Source organism: Taurulus bubalis, assembly GCF_910589615.1.
Source record: "Taurulus bubalis genome assembly, chromosome: 12".
In the NCBI taxonomy this organism is placed as follows: Eukaryota; Metazoa; Chordata; class Actinopteri; order Perciformes; family Cottidae; genus Taurulus; species Taurulus bubalis.
Window position 1 is genome coordinate 17,279,143 of NC_136600.1, and position 19,805 is coordinate 17,298,947.

Below are 19,805 nucleotides of genomic sequence, written 5' to 3' on the forward strand. Positions count from 1 at the left end.
ATATGTATATAAACGGCAATGAGTATCCTCAATATTAGAAATAACTACTATGAATCTTTTTAACCATTAATATTTGATGAACATGAGGCTTCATAATTATTTATTACTTGCGTGTGTTTTGCAACTATTGGGTGAATGCTGCTTCAGTATGAATGCATGTTGAATGAAACCAACAGTGAGGAGTGACTAAAATACTATTTTGTATATCAAAGAACTGTATGGACTCACTTTATAAGCTCAACTTTGTACATAAACTGAATGCCTGTGTTTATATTGTGTGAATGGTCCCTGTATTGCTGTCTCCAATGACATTTGCAATATGTATGCAGTAAATACACTTTAGTTTTGTCATAGGATGCTCACCATGTCTCTCTATCAGGAAAGGCAATTTTACAAAATATATTCTCATTTCTACTCATATAAATGTACAGTATGTGGCACCAGTTTTGCTCATCATTAAAGGGATTTGACATGAAATAATTGCCTCCCTTTTGTTGCTGACATGGCAACCTGTCTGCTCTCAAACTTGACATTCACCCATTTCACCCCTTCACAGTGTGACTCCTAACCTCTCTGCCAAAGATCCACCTCTCCCAAACCCGCTCCTCTATATTTAGGCCAGAGCTCATCGTAACGCATTTCACTGCAGAGGTTGGGAAACCTTATCCTTGAATTTCAACTATGTAACCCTCCCTCTATCCTGCCCTCGTAGCTCTGTGCCCCCTCCTCCTCCACCCCTGACCTCAGTGCGTCACTTTCCCTGTTGTCTCCTGGCGAGCCTGTTGGTCACTACTCCTCCACCCTACCTCCAACTAACCCCTCTGCCCCGCACACACAAGGACAAGGGCACGATCAGATCAGAAATGTCCCAATAACTACTCTAGCACCTGGCCTGCTGCGGAATGAGTGGCACCTGCCCACACATGCTTTTAACTCTCAGTGGGCAGAAACCAAATCCTAATGACACACTATCCTGGTTGTATATATAGCTGTTAATAGTTCCACTGGGACTGTGTGACATGTGCTACACAACCACAGTAGCTGCATGTTTTTACATCGAAATGAGCTTCCCATATGTACAAATATCAATGTCCATATATCTTAAGCTGTACAAGAAATGAAGCCTGTGTGGTAGGAGACATTGGCAGCCTCGCATCCTTCCTCCTTTAATCTCAGCTGCATCACTGTGACTAAGACTGTAGATATGATTATAGCAGGGGAAGGTACTCCAGATAACAAGTCCTCAGGCTCCAGGAGCACGAGGAATCTCAGGCCTCGGAAGTATTATCGCTTGTGTCTGAAGATTCCCACTTTCCTCCCGAACAGTGATCAACCCTCTGAGGTCAAGCAAAACCTGCCCAGTGGACCTGATGGGAGCAAAGCAGAACGTCACAGCACTTTATAATTGTTCATTCAAAAACATGCATGAGGTACCAGATGGGACCATGAGGAAAACAATTATATGGTCAGGCAGGGCACAGAAAAGTACACTGAATTAACTTTTTCATTATCCTATTTGATAAATACTGCCCATCTGGCGCTACCCATATATTTGCAAATATTATGAGTCTCATATCTGACAGCGAAGGTCGAAGTCTTTTTAGGATCACAGCACACCAAAGATTAGCTGAAAGACCTTGAGCCTGAGTAACTACTAAGAGCAATGTTTGCTTACTAATGCAGAAAAATGTAATGTGTGCGTGCGTGCGTGCGTGCGTGCTTGTGCTATAGCCCAGTCATGGGAAATAACCAAAGTATTTTTCAGTTTTAAGATTTTACACAAACAAAGCACAATTTATAATGTATGATGCATTTTTAAGTTATAAGTAAGTTTACCAACAATCTCTAGAGCAATCTGACAATCATCTGGCACAGCTACAGCATTAACATTATGCTAATTAATGCATTCATAATATTTTGATACATATATGTATATTCAGTTGCTGATACTTCTTTACTTTGACTTAAAGACCCCCCACAGACATGTTTTAAGACAAATACAAATATTCCACTAAGAAAGAATTAAAATGACTTTTGATGACGTCTTCCCTCTCATTGGAAATATTGTTTATTTCAAATATTATAGACACAGTGTCTGCACTGTAAAGTCTATTCTCAGTGTATGTCCACTGGAGGTTTCAAGTGTCCACATCACACTTGATCAAGTTGCATTTTGAACCACGATTGGCTACCAAAGAGATGTTACAAAATATTGCTTGTACGCACACGTCTTGATCTCAGATTTAAGTTAAGCACACAGAAATCTTCCGCAGATGAATGTAAAAAAAGACTGCTAGTGTCAAACAGCACACATACATCATTATGTACAGTGAAGCTCAAACATCCCATAGAAATATCAATCAGCAAAATATGTTTTTTGAGTGGAGGGGCAACTTTAACTGATAATTAATTATTTTAAACATGTACTATTGCTACTTTGACTTAAAGGAACTCATAACAAAATTCAGAGTAATTCTATTGATCCACACGGCTCTCAACATGGCGATGCTAACCAGCGGCTTGCAGCTAACGGACACACTTTTTCTGTCTACCGAATTAATGTAAGTCTATTATCCACTCTGTTTATTGCTAAATGTTAAATGTTATGCACCTTCCGCCAGGACAAATTCCTTGTATGTAAAAACATACATGGCAATAAATGGTTCTGATTCTGATTCTGATTCTTCTTATTGCTCTGTTTTTGGTCTCTACCAACTTCTGAAGGAAATATCTGGCTCTTTAGCTGCTAAATGTTTCACTGTGTTCACCAGCAACTTGCTAACTGAGTTTGTTTGCTGGTGCTAAGCCGCTAGCGTACGGTCGAGAATTTTAGCTTTTTTGGTGAAAACAGCTGCATCCAAAAACGCTGCTATGAGAGCGATCGGAGTAACTTTGATGAACAGACAGCTAAACCAGCTGAAACTCACTATAACTCTCCATAAATCCAAGCGGAGTTTCATATTTAGGTGATAATTCTCTCGAGCTTAATAACTATGAGCAACTTCTTTCACTGTCACATTGTTTTCACATTGTCATTAGATAAAAGGTAATTAGGAAAATATCAATTATAGCCACTTTAAGTAAAAGGTATGAATACTTTTAGACTGTCTATGCCCCCGAAAGATACTCAAAACACAGGTATACGCTCACTCTACTCCAGAAGAGAGCCCACTCTTCTTTCTTTGCAGAAAAGAAACAAATGACAGCACTCTGTGAATATGTCTGTTATTGTTTTTTTTATAAACTTCGTGCAATACAGTGTTTAAGTTTATCACACATTTAGATAAACCATAATCATTTGTCTAGATATATCTATTCTCAACTACATACTATTCATATTGCCCACATAAATGCTATCTGTGTGCAGTTTTTATCACATTTTTCTTTTTCTGAAAGGAAATCAAAGAAATGAAAATGTTTAGAATCTGGAAGCGTCTGGTTTGTTTTGTTTTGTTTCTTCATTATATCATGTAGCGGTGTGTCCATGGTTTCAACCTGGATCTGCAGTCAGTCGGGGAAAGTTTAGAAGAGGGGGGGCGGGTGGGAGGGAGTTTACATGTGTTTACATTCTTGACATAAACAGATCAGGTCAGGAGTCAGCGCCTACAGGGAAAGCACAGTGAAAAGAATCATGTAGAGGTTTAGGGGGTCCTCTATGTGGCGAATCTGCTGTTGGTCATGTGATAAAGTTGAGGAACACTGATCATGTGACCAAATATGGGCGGGCAGGGGGAGCAAGTATGGCAGCGCAGGGTTGGTGGATGAAACCACCCATCAGGAGTCCAGGGAGGGCACCGGGAACAAAACAGCCCAAAATGCATACCCAGTTAAAACAGTGGTCCCGAAAAATGTATCTATAGACTTTACAAATATATGTATGCGTAAATTACAATGTACATGTATCTTTTCAAAAGTTTTTTTCTCTATAGTGTTTTTTTTTTTTTAAACCCTCTCAACCCACATATAGTCTTTTTTTTGCCACTGAAAATGATGAGTTGCATGTCTCACTTTGGGACTCTTCATAGAAAAAAAATGATTAGGTTGTTTTGTTTTTCTGCTCAGGCAGGAACCTTTACCTGAATCTGTACAAATGTATTATTCTATGTCTCTTTTTTTCTGCTTCCTCCAGTCAGAGGTTTCTGTTAATGCCCAAGAACAAACATCTTCAACACGACTATAGCTACAAGTACTACTGTTAACACTGATTAGAATGGAAATAAGACTAACAGAGGCCCATAGAAAACTCAGACTTATAATAACAAGGAAGTTGGTCAGTTGTCTCAGTCACTCACATTATTGTTGCATTTCTGTCAGTATCAATATTGGAAGACAATTTACAAGTAGTCAAATCTGACTTCATGTTATAAATGAAAATTATATAATATGGGGGTTAAAAAAAAATACAGGCCCTCATTCTCCCACATATTGTGCACACTCATGCTTGACACTTTGACACAGTTACACACAGCTCACTGAGAGTCCCAGTGGCTCTGCATGGAAGAAATTCACAGTAAAAGTCGTAGAGATCTAAAATTAGAGTGAAAGTAACATGAAAATTCAAATTTTCATTCCAAACTATAGTGTTTGCAAATACGGCTAGCCTGTAATAACGCTAAGAATAATCACAACAACAATTTTACATTAACGATGATCTGGTTAATTAGCGGTAATATTGCACAAAAAAATATGTGAAACATTTTCATAATAGCCCAAGGTTAATTGTGTTTGATCATTAACAAAATAAATCATTTCTAGCACGTCAAAATATCAAAATAGTTTTATTGTGAAAGTTCATTGTTGTTGTTATTATCACTCTGTTATTACTCATCTTCTTTTTGTTCTCAGTGAGATTGAGCAGACTAAATAACAGTGAACATGGAGGGAGAGATTTAGTATTTCACTTGTCTGCCTGTCTTTCTATCTATTTCTTGCTGAGCCACACAAACACAGTGCTCCTCTCTATCTTCCCTCTTTCATTACTACCCATCCTCCTTCTCTCCCTTCCTTCTCGCCCTCTTACACAACTCTCTCTACACAGGCGTTGTCTTCCTATTGAGGGTGTTAGAGTTGCTCTCCCTGTCCCCCTTCAGCCTGTCCAGAGTCCCCATCCCTCGCTCCCTGTCTCCTGTGGACGAGCTGAAGGGTGGAGGGCCGGAGCCCACCGAGTTGGGCATCGGCGCGTTGGAGTTGGAAGAATTTGAAGGGTTGTGGGACTTAAGCGATGGAAGTGTACCACTCATCATCACCCCACCTCCACCTCCATCCTTTGGGAAGCAGTTGTGGAGCTGGTAGAGTGTGGCCCTGTCCACCGTTCCATACATGGGTGGCAAACCCCCCAGTTTGGGGTCACGGGACAACGTGTAGAGAGAGATGTCGCCTCCAGCCAGGGCCGTGTGGGAGCGAGAGTGGGGGTTTGGTAAGGTAGATACTGAAATGGGGCCTTGGGAAAGCAGCGCAGAGGGGGGCAGGCCGAAGTTCTTGCCCCCACCTCCCCCTACAGGTGAGGGGTCTCGGGAGCGGGAGGGGTCGGTGGAGCGGGACGAAGAGCGGGAGCGGCGGCGGAAGCGGTAGCTGGGCAGGCGGAGCATGGCATGCGTGGTGCTCTTGAAAATGTCGGTGCGTGACCGGCAGCGTAGCTCCTTGTTCTTCTCGATGTAGATGTTAACAGCAAGCACCCCCACCATCTCGGCCATGATGAAGGAAAGACCCCCAAAGTAAAAGGACCAACCGTAGGAGTACTGCCACTTCTTATCCTCGTCCTTCTTCGGGGAGATGTCCCCCAGTGCGGCCGAGATATACACAATCACACCAATTATGTTACTGAGACCTGAGGGAGCACAGAAATATGGTATTTACAAAAGAGCTAAAAAGGTTTAGACAGACTAATTTACAGTATTAATAAACACATTTGTTTGACATGATGATTTGTTCTCAATGAAGACAACTGCCAAGATGAAGGTTGCAGGTAAACACCTCTATTAAACTGTCAGAATAGTCTATACACAACCAGACACAGATAAAGCATGAAAACTGTTTGGGCAAGTAATATATACACTCACACAAGCAATCACACACATATAAGCACACATTATTCTTAAGTTACCTGCAGCCACAAAGAGAATTCCTGCCCCCAGGATGATGTTTCTTTTGCTCTTATAGAGACGGCTAGCAGCGATGCAAAGCCCTCCCATCAGCAGCAGGATGGCACTGAGGATTGGGAAGATGTTGGAAGCCCTGACTACCCCTAAACAGAGGAGAAAATAATGGTGAACAGCTGAACTAGAAAAGAGTGTAAATATAAATATGTATAATGTCAGGAGTCGTTTGTAAGAAAATATGTATTTGAGATAGGGTGGCCAGACGTCCTCTTTTCGAGAGCAAAAAAATGCGTCCGGCAGGGATTCCAAAAAAGTCCGGGATTTTGCCTCGTTGGATGTTTGTGTTTCTCTTGGAAATGGTATCTCCCTTACGTTCCACCTTCTTGCGCGAGCTCTGACTGTAGAGAGAACTGTCATTGGTCGACCGATCTCAGTGTTGCCAGATGCACGATAATTATTCTCCAAATACGACGATTGTGAGCCTTTTGGTACGATACTTCGCCATTTCCAATCTGGCAACCCAGAGCACCTTGCCACCTCCACTAGTTGAATTGTTTACAACAGCACATGACATCTGCAGCCATGCCGAAACGTAAATGTAAGTTCACGGCATGCTATACACTAACATTGACATTTAAAGGATTCAGTTGGTGAAACACAAGCAGGCTTTTATTGTGAAGAACTCATATAACACAATGTATTTGTTGCTGACCATCATCATTCATCAAAATTGCATCTACAAAACAAGACAACGGTAATGTTACAGTATTCCTGAAACAGCAAATGCTCAACGAGTGTTGACTGCAGTGTTAAAGGTGCTAAATAAGATTGAGAGTTTTTCTATTACCTCTCATGTGGCTCTCAACTTGGCGGCGGCTCGCAACTAGCGGTGCAAACGGCGCTAACAGTGCAAACTATGGCAGCTAACAGTTTTGACCTGAGGGGGAACTGGAGGGCGCTACGCTTCTGCAATGATGCCGGCGGTCGGGACAACGTTAGCTGCTGTAACGGCTGTATGAGTGCAGTGCAGAGGGGCGGCAGTGAGCTAGCTAGAGGGGCACGCGCTAACATGCACTAAGAGCATACGCGGCAGGCTTGGCTATGTCAACAAAACTAGGAGAAGTCGGATTATAACACACACACACAGAACGACTTCATTCTCTGCTCAGGAAGACATTGCTCCACCGGAACGTTACATAGTGAATAATTGTTTGCTGCTACTCTCTGAGTCTATGCTCTGAGTCCCGTATATTGCACCTTTAAAGCGCACTTGACGGTAACCACGCTTGTCACCAAATTAACTGGGAATTGAACTTGTGCTGTACTCCAAGTAAGTAAAACAACGGACAAACACAACACGTGTTAATGTATACCACATAACCGAGGTTTAGAAAATACAAGGAGGACGCAGATTAATAGTCACAGAGAAAATAAAAATGGTTAAAAAAAAAAGTTGCTCCATTAAAAACAATACTCAGTGACGAAATTAATTACTCAGTCCTAGACACACGATTGAATCAAACCCTTCCCATGTGGCCTTTAGTGCTTTCAGCAGGCCTGCCAACCACACACGCACACACACACACACACACACACACACACACACACACACACACACACACACACACACACACACACACTAACACTCATCTCGAGGACAACTAGGCCATGTGAGAGGAAATGCCACCTAAATGCCAGCAAAATGCCTCTGCAACATTGTAAACAGAACACAAGCTTTGCTTTATGTATGCACAGGCACACATGTAGCATATCATGGAGCAGAAAGATATCACTGCAGGGCACTGAGTACGAACTAGGACACTCCATCTCCCCTGACTTTATGTACACAATGTCACATGTTTATGTCTTGCAAAGACATTCTTCTGAGGAATGAGCAATAGCAAAACCAAGTTAAAAAAATTATGGCATTACATTTTACACTATTCAATGTTACACTATTTTCCTCCTCGCTCTTATTTATAACCAGAGTTCTCTCATTCATTTATCATCCATGCCTAGTATTGGTATTGACTTACGTAGAACGTACTCTGCCCCATCATGGTCAAAGTCTGCATCTTCTGGGAAGTGGTTGATCTGAGAACACACTCCTCTCTTTACTCCTGAGATATGAGAGGAGAGAAAGGGGTGACCAGACACAACAAATGACAGGAACTCATAACTGTAACCTTATGAAAAGAGAACAGCAAATAGTCTCCTGAGGAAAAAACAGATTGGAGACTCAACAGTCATAGCTTTGTTAGAAGATCTCTTTTTTTGAATCCAATGATAAACTTCAACATAATATTAAGAACATCACAATTTCTAAATGCAAGTTAGTAACATCACACACTCACACACACGTAAATACATAGATGCAGACACACAGGCAGACAAATAACTACCCGCCGGGTTCTTGCATGTAGACAGACAGACGAACGGAGGGACGCACGCACGATGATGACAGCACATCACTGTTGCTGATGGATGGATTGTGAGAAAGATGGATGGAAGTGATGGAATGAAGAGACACAGACGGAAGGAGAGACTGACAGATGTGGGATGAGCTGGTCTCTTTCTCACAGCTCTTATATTTCCACAGGTTGCTCTGTAAAGAAACGGAGGTACATCAGTTGAGCCACACAGATCAGCGTTATCATTCTCAGACAAACTGTTTCAGGTGGCGTTAGTTCATTATTTTAAACATGATATGCACTTTGACAATGGACTGGTTCCGATGTTGTACACAGATCTGTTGCTCTCTCTCTTTTTTGACATAATGTGCAATATCATGGACAACCATAAACACTTACCTTCAGATTTTGTATTGTACGTACATGTAGCTATTTGGCACTTCTCATACTTATCTATGATCTTTCTGTTAACCTGTTTAAATGTTTGGCATTGTGTATAACTCAAATTTGTACCTTATTTATTTTATATTTTATATTTGCACTCAATGTATTTGCATTCTTGCTGCACAACACAAAATGTCCCTCGTGATGAAGAAAGCTCTGTTTTATCTTATCCTGGCGTGCTTATCTTTATCAGTGAGGGGGCACATGTACCCCAAAGGGTGCTGGTTCTGCAGTTGCCAAGGGGAACATGGAAAGATTCTGAATGGCTCAACAAATATGATAAATAAATAAGTCAAAAGTATAAATAAAACAATTCACACATTGAGTCAGCTTTAACACATGAACAAAGTGTGAAAAGCTAGCGAGTGAGCAAAAAAGTAAAAGCTGTCAGCTTTAAGTATAGGAAAATGCTTGAAGTTGATTAAAAACGATGGATGAGTAATTAAAATTGTTTGATAGAATATAAAAATATTACAAGGTTATTACTATTATAAATATTATAAGACATTGTTAAAAGAATGAATTGCTGGAAGTAAAACTCCAAGAGATACAAATGTGAACTCAACCAAACTGACCTCAACATTAATAGTTCATTGTATTATAACAATATCCATTTTTATATCATGAATAGTAATATATAATATCTTGTTAATAATAAATCAGTGAACTCATCTATAACCTGATGCGTGGTGTCCATGACGGGGTCCAGCTGACAGAGCTGTGGGGGTTGGGTAAATACGTGCTATGAATAAAAAATCTGACAAATAAAAGAAAGTAATGACTGACAGGTAATTCAGTGCAACATCACCTTCAGTAAACCTGCAGAAGGGCAGGAGAGGAGGACAGGACACATCTCTGTCCACAGCATAATGTGCCACCCACCCACAGCCATAAATCTTTTAGGTCTAGCATGTCCTGCATTTCCACCCCAGCTACACCTCACTGCATCGCTGCACGACTACTGAGAATCTATCTTGGCTGAATACTCCACAGACATCAAGGATACTTGACCTCTAAGCCATGCCAAGATACTGTCAGCCTTACTGCACCACAATGTGAGAGAAAAGACTGAAAGAGAGGAAACTTCAAGGAGGGGAAGAGGAGGGGAAACCAGTGAAAGATTAAATGTAATGTTTGGGGGAGTGAGACAGAGGGATAGCAAGTGGAGAAACTGAAAGAGTCAGGCATCGGAGGGAGTGGGTGGGGGTGCACTGCAGCAGTGCTGCAAGGGCTAGAGCTTATCTCTAATTGGCTGCTTTGCTATCAGGAAGCTTAGAGATGAGGACAAATTAGCTTTGTACAATGACCAAGCCCAGGATGGGCTGGGGATGCTTTATAAGGAGAGCCAAGAGGTTTTCCTGGAGACAGAAGTCTGCAGCAAAGGCACAGATTGCTAACTCTCACCACCCCTTTGGCTGTAGCTGCTTCACTGTTAGCTTCATCCCAGCCTTCACTGTTGAGTGTCAGCCAGGCAGTGTAATGTATAATAAATTAGCAGCTCGTGTTGACGACCACTTGGAGTGAGAAGTCGATGGGCGTCAGGGTAAACGTGGGCCTTTTGTTTCAACACTTGAATTAAATTACTGCAGCCTGAATCAAACACAATGATGAATGGATTATTTAGGTAGGGGTTACGCTCCAGTATCATGTAATTAAACTGTAATTATGCAAAATTGTTTTCTTGTCACTGTGATACGGTCTACCAAGTACAAATCAAATGTGTATATGTTGATGCTAATAATGATTACTGATAATACAGCAATGCTGCAGCTTTCCAAACAAAGTGTTTGAAGGTCAAGTGAAAGGCGGACACTGCTGAACATGCTTAACTGATCCCGCTTTGCAACGCAAATAAATAACGCCAGTAACACATGGTGACTGACAGTTGGATCCATCACTACCTCCAGTGTGCCACCCACTCAAAATTGGCGAGTGTTAAATCACAGCAGAGGCAGAAAGACAAGAGTTTGTGATTACAACAAAGTCCAAATACAGAAATCTCAACACTAAAGTCTGCTCAATCTAAATTATTTTGCAGGAAAAATGGGCAAATAGAGAGTAGAAATAACACTTATTTAGAATAGTTTAACATTTTGGGAACATTTGAGCTTATTTACTTTCTTGCAGAGAGTTAGAAGTGAAGATTGATATCACTTTCAGGACTGTACTGCGTTAATATAAATCCCACTCTTCTGGCAAGACCCGCCCTGTGCAGCATTTAAGCGCTATGATTGGTCAAGCGTCCATGCTAGCCGAGGCACTGGTAGCCTGATTTGTTCATGTCCTACACCCGGTCCAATGGGCGATCCTGATCTTAACTACTTGAGGTTCATGCCAAACCTCAACTAACCAGCTCTGCCCCAACCAGCCACGCAGGCCAGGTCTCATCAAGAAGACTAGTGGGATTTGTAATTACGTGTCTGTACTGTAACTATGAAGCTACACCTAGCAGCCAGTTAGCTTAGATTAGCACAAAAACTGCAAACATGGCTCTGACAATTTTCAGATTTTGCGAATAGCTTTCAACACATCAACCGCTTCAACCAAAGCAAACTTGTTCCTGTAAGCATCCCCTTGAGTAGAAATCCCACCCATGGACCCAATGTTTCTCACAACTTCTCCTTTACCTTCTAGGCAGCATATCCTCCACAATCCAGAGTGGGTGAGCGCCCCAGGATCCTTCCTGTCCTTGTTATGGGGGTCATCCTGGGTAACGTTGGCTGTGCTGTTGCAGATGAGGGCACGGGAGTACAGCCAGTAGTCCGTCCCTATTGCCACCGTCATCAGGCCGAAGGCAGCAAATGCCCCGACGGTGGTGAGAAGGATCTGGATCCCCTTCTCACACACCATGCCTTCAGGGAGAAGAAGAGAGGGAGAACAAGTTAAAATAACAAGAAAGAATGGAATAACTAAGCAGAAGTGTGTTTACAATCATACACAAAGTGCAGTTTATTAAAAGAGACGGCAAACGTTCAGGTGAGATGATGGGGGGCAACGGGAGGTGAGGTGCACCGATGGGAGGCAGAGAGGGTGGTGATGGGAAAAGGCAAGAGCGAGGAGGAGGCGGATGTAGGAGGTGCATAAGTGGCTCTATGATGTGTCCTTGGAGGAGAGTTGGATGACTCTGCTGACTCCGCTTAACAAGACAGAATTGATGTGAAACACAACAGATCACACCCTCCCAATCTCAGTGTACTCCATATTCATGACCCTGACACCATTTCCCTCAGAATCAGCACGGCTGGAGATGAATACACAAACAAACACACACACACACACACACACACACACACACACACACACACACACACACACACACACACACACACACACAAACACTTAGCAGATCTAACGAGATCACCTTGTACCTATACAGTCTTCTTTAGGAAGCGAATGTGGTTGCACCTTTTACATACAAATATGAATGGAGGCTCTCGCACAAGCAGCATCATGCAGCTAGTCACACAGACCCATGAAGAGGCCGATATATCCTCTACTATGGTCAGCATAAAAAGTTTTCATTTCATCCTAATAATGCTGATTCTGCCAGACTTTAGAAAAGACTGAAGCAAAGTCTCAAACAGTCAAGACTTACCTGACGGCGAGTTTCTATCCTTCGACTCAATTTTGAAATCTTTCTTTTCCTCGTCAGTGAAGAACGTGCTGTCCCCTCAATCCGGACAGCATCCATCGACTGTTTTCACCCGCTCCCCTCTCTCCTTCTTGCACTTGTTCTCTCTCTTTTGCCTCTTTCTCTTGCTCTCTCTCTCTCTTTTTCTTTCTTTCTCCCTGGAAAGCGGTTGCTGGTGGAGGTTGTGGCTTGGACGGCTGTCCCACTCTCTCCGTCCGTCCTCTGTTAGCAGAAAACTCGCACCATGGTCACTGCTCTGCTGCTGCACATGAAATAAAGCAAAGGTTAGTGGATGTTTGCATTTTATTAGTTCATGTAGTCCTAAAGGCCATGAATTCACAGATGAAAAGAAAAAGAGGCCTGGTCAAAAAAAAGTACAATCAGATCAGAGCTGCAACAACTCCATTATTCTATTATATATATATATATATATATATATATATATATATATATATATATATATATATATATATATATATACACATACATACATATAGCCCGCTACAACGGTAATAGTACACATAAAAAAGGCTGCCACTCTGACAATCAATAATTTGAATGGCAATATCTGTTCTACTCCTATTTTATGTGTTTTGTCCTAATTAACAAATGTTAGCACACTAACACACTGAACTAAATTTGTGAACATGGAAAACATGATACCTGCTTAAAGTTTTGAGTGTTTGTGTTTATCATTGTGAGAATGTTAGTCTGCTTGAGTTAGTATTAAGCAACGGTACCAAACTACAGCCTCACGGAGCTGCTAGCAGGGTGCAGATCCATTTTCTGTTGATTGACTCATTATCAACCCACCAGCTCTATATTCTACAGATGCTCCAAAATTGACACATTGTTTACACAGATTAGAGTGATTATAAGTGACAGTATTACAGGCGAAGGACAGAATGACTCCAGAGCGAGTTGTACTGCATCTAGCCTGAATAAGAAGAGCAAGAGGGGGAGGCAGAGAGGACCAACCCGACATTGTTACCATAGCAACATTGAATTCCAAAGTCTGGATCAGCATAGAGCGAGGGGGGGAAAGGGAGAGGGGCGGGCAAGAGATAGAGGGAGAAAGAGGCAGAGAGCAAAGCGGAGAGAGGGCAGAGAAGAGTGAGAACAGAGATGCGAAAGAAAGAAAAAGAAAGGGGGGGAATATTTCAAATCACTAGCATGAGTGAGTGAAACACAGACAGACACACAGACAGAACAGTGCGCTAATGCTCTATCAATAGATTTGTGTGTGACCATGGTGACACAGATGCTCCCAGACAGACACACACATGCACGTGCACGCAAAAACACATGGCAATAAAGACAACGCAACATCAGTTACTGAAGAGAGAATGAGAAGAATCCGCTCTGTTGGTGTGTTTTCTTGATGAATTAAGGAAACGATATGAGGATGCAATAAAGCAGCACACATTATTCAACAAACATTATTTAGCAGACATAATGCAGTGCAGTCAAGTCTGTTAATATTTGATGATGCAATATGGCACCGTGATCAAAATAGGTTACATCCTGTTTGCATTGTGAGACCCAAAACAGAGCTGCCTCAGAGACAGAAGGGGAGATGGAAGGAGAGACGGTGTGTTGTGTGTTATTTTTTTTTGGTGTGGTGCATATTTCCTCTCCAATGCATCTGAGGATGGGTCTAGTCCAATCTTATTGAATCCCAGTAGGCCTAATGTTCCCCTCAGCTCCTCTCTGTTAGACAGTTAGTCTCCTATCTCTGCATTCAGGCTCCTTATTATGTAAACTGTCAAATGACACCACCACAGTGTGGCTTATTTATACATTGTGGGTTCATATGTGCAGGCAAACAAGTGAATGTGATTGTGCACGCGCGTGTGCTTGTGTGCGTGTGTTTGTAGTATGACCTTCCAACCCTATCAACATACTGCCTCTCCCTGAGGAAAATACATGTCCAGAAGGGATTACACTATCTCCAAGACCTAAAAAATGCAGTATCTATTGTGTGTGTGAGTGCGAGTGTGTGTGTGTGTGTGTGTGTGCGTGCGTGCGCGTGTGTGTGCGCACGCGTTTGTGTGCGTGTGGTCTTTGACTACAGTATTTAATGAATGACCTTAACAATAACCTACTAAGTTATTACCCTGAGCAAAAACTCCCTTGTGTAGGAGATCATAATTGCCATTTAATTATCTGTAATTTCTATTTTCCACTAATAATTAAGAAAGAGGGGAACGAGAGCAAGAGAGTGTGAAAGAACAAGAGGGCAAGAAAGAAGAAAGCAAGTATGAAAGTTTAACTAAATGGTTAAGACTAAGGGACTGTACAAAAATGACTTAACGATATTACGGTTTATATTTGGGTCCGCAGTGCACGCTCATTTTTCTTGAAGCTAGCACCTTCAGGCTACACTAACCATTGCTAGGACAACACAACAAACAGTCATCACTTAAGTTGCTTTGAGGGTCATGTAGAGGCCAATTTAAAGATGTCCATCATGAGTCTTTAGTACAAAGTGAGCTACGGTTCAGTCCCCCTCACCACCTCAATCATTTTCATACTGTCCTTGACAGCAACATATTTGGCAAGAATTGTGAATATTTTGTGGTAATTTCAGAAATATAAGGACATGTTTTCCTTTTCCATAGAGCCTACTCACTTTGATAGTGATGCTCATATAGTATGTGTGCATGCAGCACCCTGAGGACCAGAGGGCCAAAAAGCAGGTTGTACTGCAGTAACAAAGGCCAAAGGGAGCAAGCTGCTACAGCGACCATTATGGGACCAGGTCTTCACTTGTCAGAAAACTTAGGATGTAATCAGATTTTCCTGTGTGACTAGTTCCCAGCATGACAGAATACTTTGTATAAAATACAAGCACACCCAATGAGTTGTGGCTCCAATAATGCAGCCATAAATCACATAGGAGATTTGAATTTTGAAGCAGCTGCTCCATTAGCTATTCATTGCATAAATCAACTACCAAACTGCTTGTTGAATAAATGATGACATCTGTAATAAGTTTTTCCACACATGTGAAAAGCAAATGATCCTGTGTGGGCATGTGAGAGTATTTTCAGTGTAGCTACACAACAATGATTCAACAGCACAGTCACACTAAATTGACTCGTACATGTCCTGGAGAGGAATTTCAGGGACTTAGTTAGTGAAAATTACACTGGCTAATGCTGATTGCTTGACCAAGAGAAAAACATGCACTAGGCCTACTTATGATGACAGCTCTAAAAATACAAGCAGCGTATTCTATTTTGAGTGCTTGATGCAAACATGTCTAAATATTCAGAGCAGTGACTCTTGGTAGCTGTGATGATTTCTCTCCTTAATCATGAGAAGAAGCTACACACCTGAGCTCATTGCTGAGATCCCACAGCTGGCAAACACAAACGCACACACATTTACATCTCCGCACACTAACATGCATGCCAGCACAGACACACACGCAGGTGCATAGAAAAAGATCAACACGCAAACAAACCCTTGGCATGCAAGCACATATGCAGCCTCAAACCCCCACAACTGTCAAAATGATGACAATAAAATCATAAAATAGGTCATCTTTAAAAGGCATTTCAAAGCGTAGCTGAATTGCCATTAAGCCCATGTGAAGAGTCTACCAAGATCCTCAGACTGCATGTGACCAAGTCGCTGCCTGTCTGAGCAGAACAGCCTGAGGAGGCAGTGACAGTAACACCTTGGTCTAAGAGGCTCCCGAAATAAAGTGTCTCTGGATGACCTGACGCTCATGAACCCATGAACATATGCTTAAACGCATGCACACATGCAGCACATGCTTAAAGACAGCCCTATTCACAGAGTAAAGTAACAGCAGATCTAATTCAAGACAGCTCTTTGAATTTATGGTTTTGATAAAGAAAGAAGTGTGTCGTTAATTCATTATCCTGCCATTAAGTGCAGCAGAGGTGAAGGAAATGAAGTAGGAAATAAGTGAATAATTGCAGATATAAAAGCTTCTACAAAAAACAAAAAACAGGAACCCTCACTGTACAGACGGTACAGCTGCAATTTAATTACTATGTTTTATTGGTGAATAACGATTGAATCTGTGTGTCCTAAAAGTGTCCTAAAATTCTGAAAAATACCAATCTCAGTTTAACCGAGTCCAAGGACAAACTGTTCAAAACCCAGAAATACACGATTTACATACACGATTATGACAAAAGTCTGAGAAAATGAGCAAATGCTCATAATTGAGGAGGTAAATGTTTAGGAGTTTTCCTTAACAAATTATTAAATCATTTAAAGGAATGTTGAATATTGGTGTGAAACAAAAAAATCTTAATAATTTTGACATTTTGAGGAAATGACCTCACTTTCTTGTTAAGAAAAGATGAGAGAGGATCAATACCACTCTCAGTTATTAAAGTGGTATTGATCTTCTCATCCGACTTTCAGCAAGAAAGCATGTTTACCAAAATGACTATTACTTAAACTCAAGGTCCACCCACTAGCTTTTCCAAGGGCTTTCAACCCCATCTCATGGTCTTCATTAGAGAGTTGAAGAGTTTGGGACAAATGAGAAGTGAGCAAGCGTTTTCTGTTGAGGAAACATGGTGAAAAACTCCATAAAAAACTAATCCGTAGACCTGGATTTAAGATTATTCATTTTTTTGTCAGATTAATTGTCAATTTATTTACTAGCAGTCAAATAACTTGAATCAACTTATCTTTACAGTTATTTACAAGTATGTCATTAGTTCATTTATGTCTTTGTTAGCTAATTATTAAAGTGATACACACAACCTTTTCTGCACCGTTTGGCATAAATCCTTGAACGGTAAACATCTTACTAAGTTGTCTGCACTTGATCTGTTTAATGTTGCAATGAGGGAAGAAGCTTTGGTCACAGATCTCATGTTGTGTATCTTCAGTCTAGTGAGCACGCTCTTCTGTCAGACATGCTAACACTTTGTCTGCAGTATGTTTGCACTGCATGCCTTTGCACAGACAGGTCGCCTACAATATATCACTGACACGATACGGTTCAATCACAGGCTCTTACAACCCTGCTCTCAGAGGCTGCACTAACTTGAGCAAAGCACTTAAAAACACCAAAGCTGGAGGTTAATTGATGCATGGGTCACAGCCATTGAGACAGGAGTCAATTAGAAAGCTTCGGATAAAAGCCTCTGCTCACTGGAATTATAAGCAACGTTGTGTATGGAATCAGCAAATACAGAAAGCCCTGTACTCCTTTGAGTACAGTCACAGGTTAAAATGTACTTTACTTACCAAGTACAGTAAATATGAAGGGGTTTGTTTTACTGACATTGGTGCAGAGAGCAGAAGTTGCACATGTATCTAATTGAATAGTTATATTTTGATAATTAAACCTGTTATGGGACCTGTATTTAAAAAGATGTATCTGAGTCTGTCCTCTTGTACAGTGCAGGGTTTCCTCCTGAGCTCCCTGAAGAGAGGAAGGAACATTGTGAAGCCTTGCTGTAGACCATCGAGAAAATTGCAGCAAAGGCATTGATCCCCTGAAGAATATAGCTACATGACAGATGTGATGATCATTGCAAAATAGCTTCTCCTCGGAGAGAGGAGCACAGTAAGAAGAAGATGAACGGCTAACGGCCAACCAGCTTTGAAATAAGAGAGAAATAGCGAGGCAAAACAAGTGTATATATTCAGAAGTTACAGACATTGTTTCCAATTGTTCTGGAACGCTTGTGCATTAGATTATTATGTTTTGGCCGGCGCTTAAAACAACTACAGCCTGTGTGGGCAACGCACCAGTATTGACTGCAGTGAGTCACCTTACAGCGTAAACAGCAGATCTTAGAGGCGGCTGAGGGGTTTTGAAAGTAATCCAAAATCCACAGAGACAATCATCAAGGCCACACACAGTACAGACGGTGTTCACCACGTGGGACGCGGAGTGGCTAAGGGGGCGTGGCCAACAGACTGCGGGACGACTACATCTCAATGAAAAATTGCTGATCATTGATGCAGAGTTAATGGCACTATGTTGCAAGAACTTTCCCGTCACTGTTTGGGACATGTTTGGTGTATCACTGCGCATATGTTAGCCGAACATGCCCTTTAAAGGGACAATTCACCCCAAAATCATATTGGAGCTATTCATAGTTCCTACAAACGGCTCACTTCAAGGTCGGTGGATTATCTTGAGTAGCCAGGTCATGATTTCTGGAAGGAGAGATTGCTGATGAGTATTTTCTATGGGCGCTTTGAGCACCACGAGCAGATCTAGATGATCTAGTCCCCTTATATTGGAGAGAAGGCCAACATGTTATGGCTGATATGTCAGGGACTCAAACCAGAACAATTTAGATGTATAAATAGGACTTTATACAAGGTACGGGGTCGGTAAGAGGAGAAATATGCATTTTTTATTTTGGGGTGAACTGTCCCTTCTTTCCACTGGCCGTCACTCTGATGAACAATTAATCAGACTCCTCCATCTGCACTACTTTCACTACTCTGACTACTGTTGTCTTTCTGTTTCTGTTGTCTTTAATGTCTTTTTTATATGTATCTTGTTTATTGTATATTGTGTACAGTATGTATATAAGTACGAAGAGCTACGTGAAACCGGAGTCAACTTCCATATATGTGTAAACACACATGGCCAAAAAAAGCTGATTCTGAAGGTGCAACAATGTGTAAGCATTAGGCGTATATGTATACTGTCATTAAAAGTCAGACTGACTCCTGAAGTTATTTTGCAAACTAGAGTTTTAATTCATGATTTGAACTCCATGTTTTACGATACATCTATTGAAATGTACAGAATGCTGATTGCTTTATTGTGCACTTAAGTTTCTCATCCACAATTACCCATTTACAAATGGCATATATTTATTATGAAATGAACAACAAACTACAATTTAACAATCAATCACCACCACATTGACACCAGCAATTTACGGCTATAAGTGCCATGATGTAAATATCTAAAGTTCCACTTTATCCCTGTGACACTGCTCACATCAAGTGAGAGCTACACAAGCTGGATCTGCATGATAACCACAAAGGAGCAGGTGCTGCTGATGGACACTTATGCTGCTGTAAAAAGAAAAAGGCCAGACCCCATGCTGGCGAGATGCTGCACCTAAATCAAAAACTCAGCTCAGAGGGGAAAAGCTTGTGCTCTAACTGCAAGTGACCACATTTCGTTAGTTCACACCAGATGATGGTGATCATTCAGAGTCGTTCCTGCAGCTTCCAGTGAAGACAGGTATA

The 19,805-nt window shown here is 41.4% G+C and overlaps 1 protein-coding gene across 1 annotated transcript; it reads right to left on the minus strand.

Annotated features, from left to right (window-relative positions):
- Positions 1-5,030: 5,030 nt before the first annotated feature.
- Positions 5,031-11,803, minus strand: cacng8b (calcium channel, voltage-dependent, gamma subunit 8b; the record flags this gene model as incomplete). The annotated part of the gene is made up of 4 exons (XM_079226897.1): positions 5,031-5,827; positions 6,104-6,244; positions 8,135-8,218; positions 11,581-11,803. 4 exons carry the CDS (start codon positions 11,801-11,803, stop codon positions 5,031-5,033), a joined length of 1,245 nt encoding a protein of 414 aa, XP_079083023.1.
- Between the last annotated feature and the right edge of the window lie 8,002 nt (positions 11,804-19,805).